The 12388-nt window shown below is 37.2% G+C and overlaps 1 protein-coding gene across 10 annotated transcripts in view; it reads left to right on the top strand.

The window, feature by feature from the left end:
- The window catches only part of Ulk4 (unc-51 like kinase 4), a 623492-nt gene that overhangs the window by 213229 nt on the left and 397875 nt on the right, over window positions 1-12388 (top strand). For all 10 annotated transcript variants that reach the window (XR_007105971.1, XR_007105973.1, XR_007105972.1 and 7 more), the window contains exons 29-30: window positions 9022-9073; window positions 9174-9318. Coding sequence is in view for 7 of the 10 variants with exons in the window: in XM_047532456.1 (XP_047388412.1) it covers window positions 9022-9073; window positions 9174-9318 (197 nt within the window). In the remaining 3 variants the exon portion in view is untranslated. The remainder of the gene's footprint in view (window positions 1-9021; window positions 9074-9173; window positions 9319-12388) is intronic.

The raw sequence follows: 12388 nt of genomic DNA on the forward strand, positions 1-12388 counted from the left end.
GTGAGCTTTTGGGGACACTCACTGCACATCCAAACCATAACAATCCCCATTGGGGACCATTGGCATGGAGAGTCTAGAGGTGGTCTAAGTAGAAGTGGGCCATCTTATATGATGGGTTAGATGAGTGTATTTGGCTTTCTCTGGTGGACCCTAAGTTGGAAGAGAAGTGGGCATAAGGCATGGTGAAACAGACCAATGACTGCTGAGCTTGTGGTTTGGCTTTCCCCTGGTTCCCCAGAGGTCTTGGGCCAGAGTTCTATTGCTGTCCTTGACAGTGGCTTACTGTACCTTTGTATGTTCAGTCTCTCAGAAGTAAAGAGCAGGAGAAGGTAAAGAACAAATAAAATTAAGAGTGTGGTTGAAACTGAGAATTGTCAGTGAACCATGGGAAAATAAAATAAGCCTCTGCAAGTTCCCAGAAAATATGGGGAGGAGACTAGATTGCTTGCAGCAGTCAGGGATGAAAGTTTTATTTAAACCTCAAAGTTCAGAGTGACTTCAGCTGATAACTACGACACAAAAAGCAAATTGGCTTTTGTTTTAAACAAACTGGCATCCTATAGAACACTTTTATAGATTTCAAAACTTTTTCTATCTTATTCATGCTAACAGGTAAATTTATATGAATAGAGTTATAGCAGTGATCTAAAAAGTGGCCTCAAGAAAAATATTTAAAGATTCGGTTTGCTTATATATTCATCATTTATATTTTCTTTTTTTTTTTTTTTTTTTTTTTTTTTAATTTATTTATTTATTTATTTTTTTTTACGTTTACATAGGGTAATGATGTTTATTATATTTTTCCCCTCCCCCCCACCCCTCCCACCCCTCCCACCCCTCCCACCCCTCTTTTCCCTCTACACAGTCCTTCTTTCCTTCATTCTTACTGCTCTCCTTAGCCTAACTCTAAACCTAACCCTAAACCTAATGCTAGCCCGTCCCACCCCCCATTATATGTCCTCATCCGCTTATCAGCGAGATCATTCGTCCTTTAGTTTTTTGAGATTGGCTTATCTCACTTAGCATGATATTCTCCAATTTCGACCATTTGCCTACAAATGCCATAATTTTATCATTCTTCATTGCGGAGTAATATTCCATTGTATAAATATGCCACAGTTTCTTTATCCATTCATCAACCGAAGGACATCTAGGTTGGTTCCACAATCTGGCTATGGTGAATTGAGCAGCAATGAACATTGATGTGGCTGTATCTCTGTAGTATGCTGCTTTTAAGTCCTTTGGGTATAGGCCAAGGAGTGGGATAGCTGGGTCAAATGGTGTTTCCATTCCAAGCTTTCTGAGGAATCTCCACACTGCTTTCCAGAGTGGTTGCACTAATTTGCAACCCCACCAGCAATGTATGAGTGTTCCTTTTTCACCACATCCTCGCCAACACCTATTGTTGCTTGTATTCTTGATAATCGCCATTCTAATTGGGGTGAGATGAAATCTTAGGGTAGTTTTGATTTGCATTTCCCTTATTACTAGGGATGTTGAACATTTTTTCATATATCTGGTGATTACTTGTACATCTTCTTCTGTGAAGTGTCTGTTCATTTCCTTAGCCCATTTGTTGATTGGATTATTTGTATTCTTCGTGTAGAGTTTTTTGAGTTCTTTATAGATTCTGGAAATTAGCGCTCTATCTGAGGTATGGTTGGCAAAGATATTCTCCCACTCTGTAGGCTCTCTCTTCACATTTCTGATAGTTTCCTTTGCTGACAGAAAGCTTTTTAGTTTGAATCTATCCCAGTTGTTGATTCTTGCTTTTATTTCTTGTGCTATGGGAGTCCTGTTAAGGAAATCTGATCCTGAGCCAACAAGTTGAAGATTTGGACCTACTTTTTCTTCTATAAGATGCAGGGTCTCTGGTCTGATTCCGAGGTCCTTGATCCATTTTGAGTTGAGTTTTGTGTAGGGTGAGAGATAGGGGTTTAGTTTCATTCTATTGCATATAGTTTTCCAGTTTTCCCAGCACCATTTGTTGAAGAGGCTATCTTTTCTCCATTGCATATTGTTGGAACCTTTGTCTAGTATGAGAAAATTGTATTTATTTGGGTTTGTGTCCATGTCCTCTATTCTGTACCATTGATCTACCTGTCTATTGTGGTACCAATACCATGCCGTTTTTGTTACTATTGCTTTGTAGTAGAGTTGAAGATCTGGTATTGCAATACCCCCTGCTTCGCTCTTGCTACTGAGGATTGCTTTAGCTATTCTAGGTTTTTTATTCTTCCAGATGAATTTCATAATTGCTTGCTCTATTTCTGCGAGGTACATCATTGGGATTTTAATTGGAATTGCATTGAATCTGTATAGAACTTTAGGTAGTATAGCCATTTTGACGATATTAATTCTGCCTATCCAGGAACATGGGAGATCTTTCCATCTTCTAAGGTTTTCTTGAATTTCTTTCTTTAGTGTTCTGTAGTTCTCATTGTAGAGGTCTTTCACCTCTTTTGTGAGATTGATTCCCAAGTATTTTATTTTCTTCGATGCTATTGTGAATGGGGTAGTTTTCCTAATTTCTCTTTCTGAAGATTCATCACTTATGTATAAAAATGCATTGGATTTATGAGCATTGATCTTGTAACCTGCTACTTTACTGAATTCACTTATGAGTTCTAAAAGTTTTCTGGTGGAATTTCCAGGTTCCTCTAAATATATAATCATGTCATCAGCGAACAGGGATAGTTTGAGTTCTTCTTTTCCTATTCGTATCCCTTTAATTTCTTTGGTTTGTCTGATTGCTCTGGCTAGAGTCTCAAGGACGATGTTGAATAGAAGCGGTGAAAGAGGGCATCCCTGCCTTGTTCCAGTTTTTAGGGGGAACGCTTTCAGTTTTTCACCATTTAGAATGATATTAGCCATGGGCTTAGCGTAGATGGCCTTTATAATGTTTAGGAATGTTCCCATTACCCCAATTTTTTCTAGTGTTTTGAGCATGAAGGGATGCTGTATTTTATCAAATTTTCTGTTAAAACTGTAGCTATTAAGTTTCAATAGCAGAGGTGATAGAATTACCTCCCTCCTCTCAGCTCATCTGAATAATTCACTGTGTGTATGTGTAAGGGGTGATGTTGGCATAAATGTTAAGATATATTATATACACATTTTCCCACTATATTTTCTTGAGTGTTGAGAAAATAACCCTTGAGATTTGTATGGACATATGTTGAAATATTTTATTTCCTTTGTTGAATTTTCTTGTTGAATTTATTTATTTTGCCTGAAACTACTCCAGGAGCCAAGTATTTGTCTATATCCCGAATCCCTGAAGTAACTAACATTTAAATTTTTATTTTCGTGTCTTTTTTGCTAGAATCTTTTTAAGTGCACATTTTGCCAAAAGACATGTGATCTCCTTTTTCTCATTAGAGTCTTAAAAACCATGGTCTTTTCTTGCAAAGCATTTATCATTTTGATCTATGTAGTTATTGAATGGAATATGAAAAAATGATTTTCAGTTTTTATGTTCTTCACCTGGCTCAGCTTGCTAAATATGCATTTTCATGTAATTTTACTTTTATTTTTCAATTTATTTCTTACTGGGCAGCCTTTTTTTTGATAAAGTAATCAATCAACTGTCACTATTCAGCAAATATGAGCCAAAGATAGTCAATCTTCTAAACATTTTATGTTCATTTATATATTTAAAAAGCATTTAATTTCCACATTACCATATTCCACATGTTACTCCTAAAGGATTATTCTCACTTGTAAGGATTAAATTTATATCACCTGGGGTTGGTACCATTTTAATTGTCTTGAGTTATTCAAAGAAAAACAAGTTGAAAAGTTAAATGACATTGTACTTAGATATCTTCTTTTAAAATGTAGAGAATGTTGACACAAAAGTTTACATCTGGTTGTATTGAAGGTTATGTGGATTCACTCTTGAGATCAGGTCCAATATGAATATCTGAAAGCATCCTGTGGCACAGGAAGTGGAACTGCTGAGTCAGAGGATGAGTACATCTTCAGCTTTGTTGCTGCTGTGGAACGGGGTTTCCAACTTGTTATACTGATTTATCATAGTACATGAGTGCCCGTTTCCACATCATCTTACAGGCACTTATGTTTTATCTTGTTTTTTAAGTTGGCTATTTATATGGCATTTCAGTGGTCTGTTTTCTATTTCTCTGATTATTGGTGGGGCAGAGTAGTTCTCATGTTTATTGCTTGTGTGGATATTCCCTTTTGGGAATGTTCTGTTCATATCTTTTGTCCATTTTTTTGACTTTTTCTCATTGATTTAAAAAAATATTTAGAGACAGGGTTTTGCTAAGTAACCCAGGCTAGCCTTGATCCTACTGCCTCAGCCTCCCGAGTTGCTAGAATTATAGGCTTGCAACACTGCACCAGGCTCATTGATTTGTTCTAATGTATTCTGCATATAAATCATTGTGAGTTACAGGGATTGGGAAGCTTCCTCCTTCCCAATGGCTTTTCTGCTAATTTTATTTATGGAAATGCATGTGATACAAATGGCTTTTTAAAAAATTTGAATATAGTCAAAATTATTAGTACTGTTAGCCATTCATATCTGCAAATTCTGCATCTATGGATTCAGCCAAACGCGAATTGAATATATTAGAGAAAAATGGCATCTGTATTGAACATGTACAGACTCTATTCTTGTCATTATTCATTAAACAGTACACTGTTAACAGTTTAGAATTTACATTGTATTAGTTATCATAAACCTAGAGATGATTGAAAAGTATATGGGAGGATGCACAGAGATTTTATACACAAATACTGTATCATTTATGTAAGGGATTTGGGTATCTGCGTGGGATTCTGGAACCAATCTACTTTGGATGCCAAGGAATGATAGTACTGTGGTTTAAATATGGTTTGAGTGTGAAACCAAAAGTTAATGTGCTGGAAAGTTGATTCTCAGAGTTTCCAGAGTGATGATGTTGAGAGGTGTAGATTGTGGTTAGGTCACTGGGGGTGCTGCCTTTGGAAGAGATTAATGTAGTTCTTTCAGGACCCCTGTTAATTTCTAAGAGAGCGAGGTGTTATAAAAAGAGAAAGCCTGGCCCTTGGATCATTCTGACTTCTTGTTTGTGTTTCTGCCATTGTAATGCCATCTGCCATGAGGCACTCACCATACAGTGAGCAGATTGGGTCAAAACTTAGCTAAACACACCTTTTGTCTTTGTACATTACTCAACCTTAAGGATTTTGTTATAGTAACCAAAAACTAAGATGATATTCACCTTTTAGTTTGTCCTTTTTAGGTGTCAATTAAAAAATTGCTTTCCTACTCTAATATCACAAATTTATTCCTATTTTCCTATAAAAGTTTTCTTTTTGCCATTAGATCTTTAAGCTCCCTGTAATTAAAAAAAAAACATTCTCTGATTTTTAAAAATAAAGTAGATGGTTAGTTGTACTTATGCCCTTCAAGGAATAGTCTTCCCCCCATTATTGGTAGTACTGTCTCAGCCACTTATGAAATTGTTATATGTTTTGATTTAGATATGAAGCATCCCTCAAAAGTTCCTGTGTGAGACCATGCAAGAAGGTTTAGAGTTGAAATGACAGGGTTATGAGATTTTTAACCTAATCAGTGATTAACTGGCTGGTGACTGTAGGCAAGTAGGGTGTGGCTGGAGGAGATGGGTCCTTGGGGACTTGCCTTTGGGGTTTATATTTTGTGCCTGTTGAGCAGAGTTCTCTCTGCTTCCTGATCACCATGTCCTGAGCCTCTTTCCTTCTACCACACACTTCTGCCATGATGTTCTGCCTCACCTCAAGCCCGGAGGAATGAAGCTAGCCTTCTGTGGACTGAGATCTTTGAAACCATGAGTCCCCAAATAAGCTTGTCCTCCTCTAATTATTCTTGACAGGTTTTTCAGTCATGGCAGCAAAAAACTGAAACACCATGCATACCTGTTTCTAGACTTGCTTTTCTAAATTCCAGTGATTGCTTTGACTAGACTTGTGCTTTTACCACTTTATTTCCACTTAAACTCAGAATTTGATAGGATTAACCATGCTTGCCCCATGCCTTCTTGAAAATGTTCTGTTATTTTTGACCTTTTACTTTCCATATATATTATAGAACCAATATGAGGAGTTCTTAAAATCCTTGCTGGGATTCTGTTGCATTGGGGTTACAGAGTAATTTGCGGGGAATTGACCTTCATTAATTTACTTACCTACTGTTCTTCTCTTCTTTATGTAGATCTGAGTTTCTGCCCTATTTCCCTTCTCTGTGAAGAACATCTTTTTACATTTTTTATAAAGCAGGTCTATTGATAAAAACATCTTTTGCCCTTTGTGTGATAATTACCCTTGGTATGAGATTCTAGGTTGATTTTTTTTTTCTTTTAACACTGAATATGTCATTCCAATATCATGTATTAGACAAAATGAACTGAGGAAAATGGGCCTTTTGTGTGCAATTTTATGGTTATCAAAGGCTAAAAGCTAGTCTGTGTTTACTGTCTGTGACAGCTATAGGTTTCAGAGGCTCACATTTCCTGTAGTGTCCTTGATTTTGTTTTCCGTCTTGTCTTTGGGTTTTTCTAAGAACATCTTCTTTAAATGAAGTCTTTGTATAGGAGTTTTCTCAGTTGTAATGCTGTTTTTATACAGGAGCCTGGTGAGATATCGGGTTAAGGGAAGTGCTCTTTAATTATTGGACTGGGTGTCACTCTTTTGGTGAGCCTGGGTTTCTAGGTTGTGGCTTTCACAAGGGTTTCTCTGCTTTTTCTACCCTGAAGAAAAGCAGCAAGGCTCCCCCAGGTCAGTTAAGTTCTGGCGAAACCCAGAAGGCTTGGCTCCTTGAGTCCTGGTTTTTGTTAAGGAGAGAAGAGTGTTCTGGGCACATTTCAAACTCCACTGTCAGAAGCTTCAGGGGATTCTTATTTGGTCTTTACCCTGAGAACTTGGTGGGGCTTCAGAGATCATACTCCCCAAAGTGTGAGGACTTCCCTAAGACTGTTTTTTGTTTTTTCAAATCTCTGAAGTTAGCCTCCAGTAATGCAGTCTCCAAAAATTAGTCAGTTGCCCTTTAATTTTCTGTTGTGTCTCCAATGTGTTTTCTGGCCCTGCAAGCTTTGGTTCTCCCTATCGCCTGCCCCTCCCATTTTAGGGATGATAGTTTCCCTTGTGACTTCACTTCTCTGATATAGCTAAGAAAAGTTATTGATTTTCAGTTTGGTTAGTTTTTTTTTTTTTTTCCCCTCATTGTAGGGATAGTCATGGTGATTTCTAAGCTCTTTACCTGTTATACTGGAACCCAGAAATCCATCAATGTGTATATGTAGTATCTGTCAATGTTTATTTCTGTGTGTGTATTGTGTCTTTCTGTGAAGGTTGTATCATAGGTTCCTGTTTTTGTTAGCTTTTTCACTGCTATGACCAACAAAGCCGACAAGAATAATTTTAGAGACGGGAACATTTATTTGGGTCTCATGGTTTCTGAGGTCTCAGTCTACAGATGGTTGACTCCATTGCTTTGGGTTTAAGATGAGGCAAAACATCATGGCAGAAAGGTGTGTAGGAAGAACGCAGTTCAGGACATGACAAGCAGGAAGCAAAGAGAGCACTGTTCTCCAGAAACAAAATATATACCCCAAAGGTACACCCCCAGTGACCTACTTCCTTCACCCACAACCTGCTTGCCTACAGTTACCACACAGTTAATCCCTGTCCATGGGTAATACACTTCTTCGTTTAAGGCTTTCATCATCCAATCATTTCACCTTAGTATTGTCTCACACATGAGCTTTTGGGGGACATCTTGTATCTAAACTGAAATAGTACCTTAGAATTCTATTGTTATAAATGGTATTTTTTCCCAGTTATTTTGGTTGCTGTAGGTAAACAGGAAACTGTTAATTTTTATATATTCATTTTTTTTTTGTCTGACAGCTTGCTTTTTTGATCATAATTGTTCTTCAAATCTTGAGACGGACACTTCTATAACTTATTTTAGTACCACTCCTCTCTCAATGTATACTCTTAAGCCTTCAACATAGGTGTTGATCATTTTGATGGGTATCAGTAGAAGGATGTATTTCTTTCCTTTGCAGGTTTTTGCTTTTTGACCTAACTGGAAGTTTGGAATTCCCCAAATACCCTGGTGGAACATGACACCTGTACTTTGCGTGATGTCACATTACTTAGTGGTAGAGGGTGAATTAAACATCCCTGGTTCTTAGGGTCCCTATAAATATCCAGATATGATATTACATATAAACATAGGTGAAGTGGAGATAGAACAGTACTTAAGGGCCCGCAAGCATGTGTGGCGAGTCATCACCTGTGCAGGGCATAGAACCATTAGTCCAGAGCAGGATAGTATATGCCCATGTACCACTTAGCTCCTCCTGCCTGTCAATGTGGACAGAACAAGTGCATAAGCAAAAGCAGTTCATCACATGAGAAAGTAGCTTTCAAAATTAGATGGCAGTAGTGATTTGTCATTTCTTCATTGATATTTTGGATGAAAAATTCTTTTTAAACTTTTGTGTTAAGTTTCATACCATATTTGAGTGTCCTCCATCTGCTGTAAATGGGAAATCATAGGGTGGTTTGTACAGTGTATTTATATATCTTGAGCGTATTCCCCAAAATAACCAAGATAAACTTGTCATAGTTCTCTTATGTATTTGGTAAAACATGGGATTAAGGTTTCTCTTTTTCACCAACATTTTGATCATTGTTTAGCTTAAACTTGAGTGATGATCAGCAGCTTATGCATGTAATTTGATGGTTTAATACTAACCTTTGCCAGCCAGATTTTGCATTATACACTAAAAGTTCCTTTCATAAGCACTGACGGTTTTGAGAAATTACTGTTTTGATTCTCGTAATGTCATTTTCACCTGAGGACTTTTTCAAAGTTAATTGAGGTTGGTGGTTTATAAAATGTCACGATGGGTTTAAATCTAGGGTAAGTTTAGCTGTTGTTTTACTCTCCTTAAAACAGTGCTTTATATCGATTTTGCATGAATAGAAAGTTCTCAACCAAGTCTTTCCCATTCTTTTTTTTAGATTGTTGATTATATCCTGCCACCCTTGATCTCCTTGGTTCAAAGTCAAAATGGTAAGTGAGACCACATTAGTAAGAATTCTCTCAGTTGCATATTCTGTTTTAATTTTTTCTCAGAAGTCACATTCTTGACACTTTTTTTTTTCCTTTCAAGTGGAGTGGAGACTCTTCAGCTTACGGTTGCTGTCAGAAACCACATCTCTACTTGTGAACCAGGAGGATGGGGATGGCGAGGAGGAAGTGAACATTGATTCTGAGGGCAATCTTCTGGCTCTTGTGAGAGATGTCTTACTTCCCCAGTAAGTGTTTTGCTGCTGCATTCATGTAGAGAACTGTAGGCTGTCCTGAAAGCTTCTGTCAAACTAGGTCTGCAATGGGGTCGGGGTCTTTTTTTTTTTTTTTTTTATTTATTTATTTATTTATTTATTTATTTTTTTACGTTTACATAGGGTAATGATGTTTATTATATTTTTCCCCTCCCCCCCACCCCTCCCACCCCTCTTTTCCCTCTACACAGTCCTTCTTTCCTTCATTCTTACTGCTCTCCTTAGCCTAACTCTAAACCTAACCCTAAACCTAATGCTAGCCCGTCCCACCCCCCATTATATGTCCTCATACGCTTATCAGCGAGATCATTCGTCCTTTGGTTTTTTGAGATTGGCTTATCTCACTTAGCATGATATTCTCCAATTTCGACCATTTGCCTACAAATGCCATAATTTTATCATTCTTCATTGCGGAGTAATATTCCATTGTATATATATGCCACAGTTTCTTTATCCATTCATCAACTGAAGGGCATCTAGGTTGGTTCCACAATCTGGCTATGGTGAATTGAGCAGCAATGAACATTGATGTGGCTGTATCTCTGTAGTATGCTGCTTTTAAGTCCTTTGAGTATAGGCCAAGGAGTGGGATAGCTGGGTCAAATGGTGTTTCCATTCCAAGCTTTCTGAGGAATCTCCACACTGCTTTCCAGAGTGGTTGCACTAATTTGCAACCCCACCAGCAATGTATGAGTGTTCCTTTTTCACCACATCCTCGCCAACACCTATTGTTGCTTGTATTCTTGATAATCGCCATTCTAATTGGGGTGAGATGAAATCTTAGGGTAGTTTTGATTTGCATTTCCCTTATTACTAGGGATGTTGAACATTTTTTCATATATCTGGTGATTACTTGTACATCTTCTTCTGTGAAGTGTCTGTTCATTTCCTTAGCCCATTTGTTGATTGGATTATTTGTATTCTTTGTGTAGAGTTTTTTGAGTTCTTTATAGATTCTGGAAATTAGCGCTCTATCTGAGGTATGGTTGGCAAAGATATTCTCCCACTCTGTAGGCTCTCTCTTCACATTTCTGATAGTTTCCTTTGCTGACAGAAAGCTTTTTAGTTTGAATCTATCCCAGTTGTTGATTCTTGCTTTTATTTCTTGTGCTATGGGAGTCCTGTTAAGGAAATCTGATCCTGAGCCAACAAGTTGAAGATTTGGACCTACTTTTTCTTCTATAAGATGCAGGGTCTCTGGTCTGATTCCGAGGTCCTTGATCCATTTTGAGTTGAGTTTTGTGTAGGGTGAGAGATAGGGGTTTAGTTTCATTCTATTGCATATAGTTTTCCAGTTTTCCCAGCACCATTTGTTGAAGAGGCTATCTTTTCTCCATTGCATATTGTTGGAACCTTTGTCTAGTATGAGAAAATTGTATTTATTTGGGTTTGTGTCCATGTCCTCTATTCTGTACCATTGATCTACCTGTCTATTTTGGTACCAATACCATGCCGTTTTTGTTACTATTGCTTTGTAGTAGAGTTGAAGATCTGGTATTGCAATACCCCCTGCTTCGCTCTTGCTACTGAGGATTGCTTTAGCTATTCTAGGTTTTTTATTCTTCCAGATGAATTTCATAATTGCTTGCTCTATTTCTGCGAGGTACATCATTGGGATTTTAATTGGAATTGCATTGAATCTGTATAGAACTTTAGGTAGTATAGCCATTTTGACGATATTAATTCTGCCTATCCAGGAACATGGGAGATCTTTCCATCTTCTAAGGTTTTCTTGAATTTCTTTCTTTAGTGTTCTGTAGTTCTCATTGTAGAGGTCTTTCACCTCTTTTGTGAGATTGATTCCCAAGTATTTTATTTTTTTCGATGCTATTGTGAATGGGGTAGTTTTCCTAATTTCTCTTTCTGAAGATTCATCACTTATGTATAAAAATGCATTGGATTTATGAGCATTGATCTTGTAACCTGCTACTTTACTGAATTCACTTATGAGTTCTAAAAGTTTTCTGGTGGAATTTCCAGGTTCCTCTAAATATATAATCATGTCATCAGCGAACAGGGATAGTTTGAGTTCTTCTTTTCCTATTCGTATCCCTTTAATTTCTTTGGTTTGTCTGATTGCTCTGGCTAGAGTCTCAAGGACGATGTTGAATAGAAGCGGTGAAAGAGGGCATCCCTGCCTTGTTCCAGTTTTTAGGGGGAACGCTTTCAGTTTTTCACCATTTAGAATGATATTAGCCATGGGCTTAGCGTAGATGGCCTTTATAATGTTTAGGAATGTTCCCATTACCCCAATTTTTTCTAGTGTTTTGAGCATGAAGGGATGCTGTATTTTATCAAATGCTTTTTCTGCTTCTATTGAAATAATCATGTGATTCTTAACTTTAAGTCTGTTGATATGGTGAATGACATTTATTGATTTCCGAATGTTGAACCAACCTTGCATCCCTGGGATAAAACCCACTTGATCGTGGTGCACTATCTTTTTAATATATATTTGTATGCGATTTGCTAAAATTTTGTTGAGAATTTTTGCATCGATGTTCATTAAGGATATTGGTCTGAAATTTTCTTTCCTTGATGTGTCTCTGTCTGGTTTAGGTATCAGGGTGATATTGGCTTCATAGAACGAGTTTGGTAGGGTTCCCTCCTCTTCTATTTCATGGAATAGTTTGAGGAGTATTGGAATGAGCTCTTCTTTAAAGGTTTTGTAGAACTCGGCTGAGAACCCATCTGGTCCTGGACTTTTCTTTGTTGGTAGGCTTTTGATGACCTCTTCTATTTCATTGCTTGAAATTGGTTTATTTAAGTTGTGTATGTCCTCCTCGTTCAGTTTAGGTAGTTCATATGTCTCTAGAAATTTGTTGATGTCTTCAAGGTTTTCTGTTTTGTTGGAGTATAGATTTTCGAAATAGCTTCTAATTATGTTTTGTATTTCATTCGTGTCTGTTGTGATGTTTCCTTGTTCATTCCGAATTTTAGTAATTTGAGTTTTCTCCCTCTTTCTCTTTGTTAGTGTGGCTAAGGGTTTATCAATTTTATTTATTTTTTCAAAGAACCAACTATTTATTTTATTAATTTTTCC

Source organism: Sciurus carolinensis, chromosome 17 (genome assembly GCF_902686445.1).
Source record: "Sciurus carolinensis chromosome 17, mSciCar1.2, whole genome shotgun sequence".
Taxonomy (NCBI): domain Eukaryota; kingdom Metazoa; phylum Chordata; class Mammalia; order Rodentia; family Sciuridae; genus Sciurus; species Sciurus carolinensis.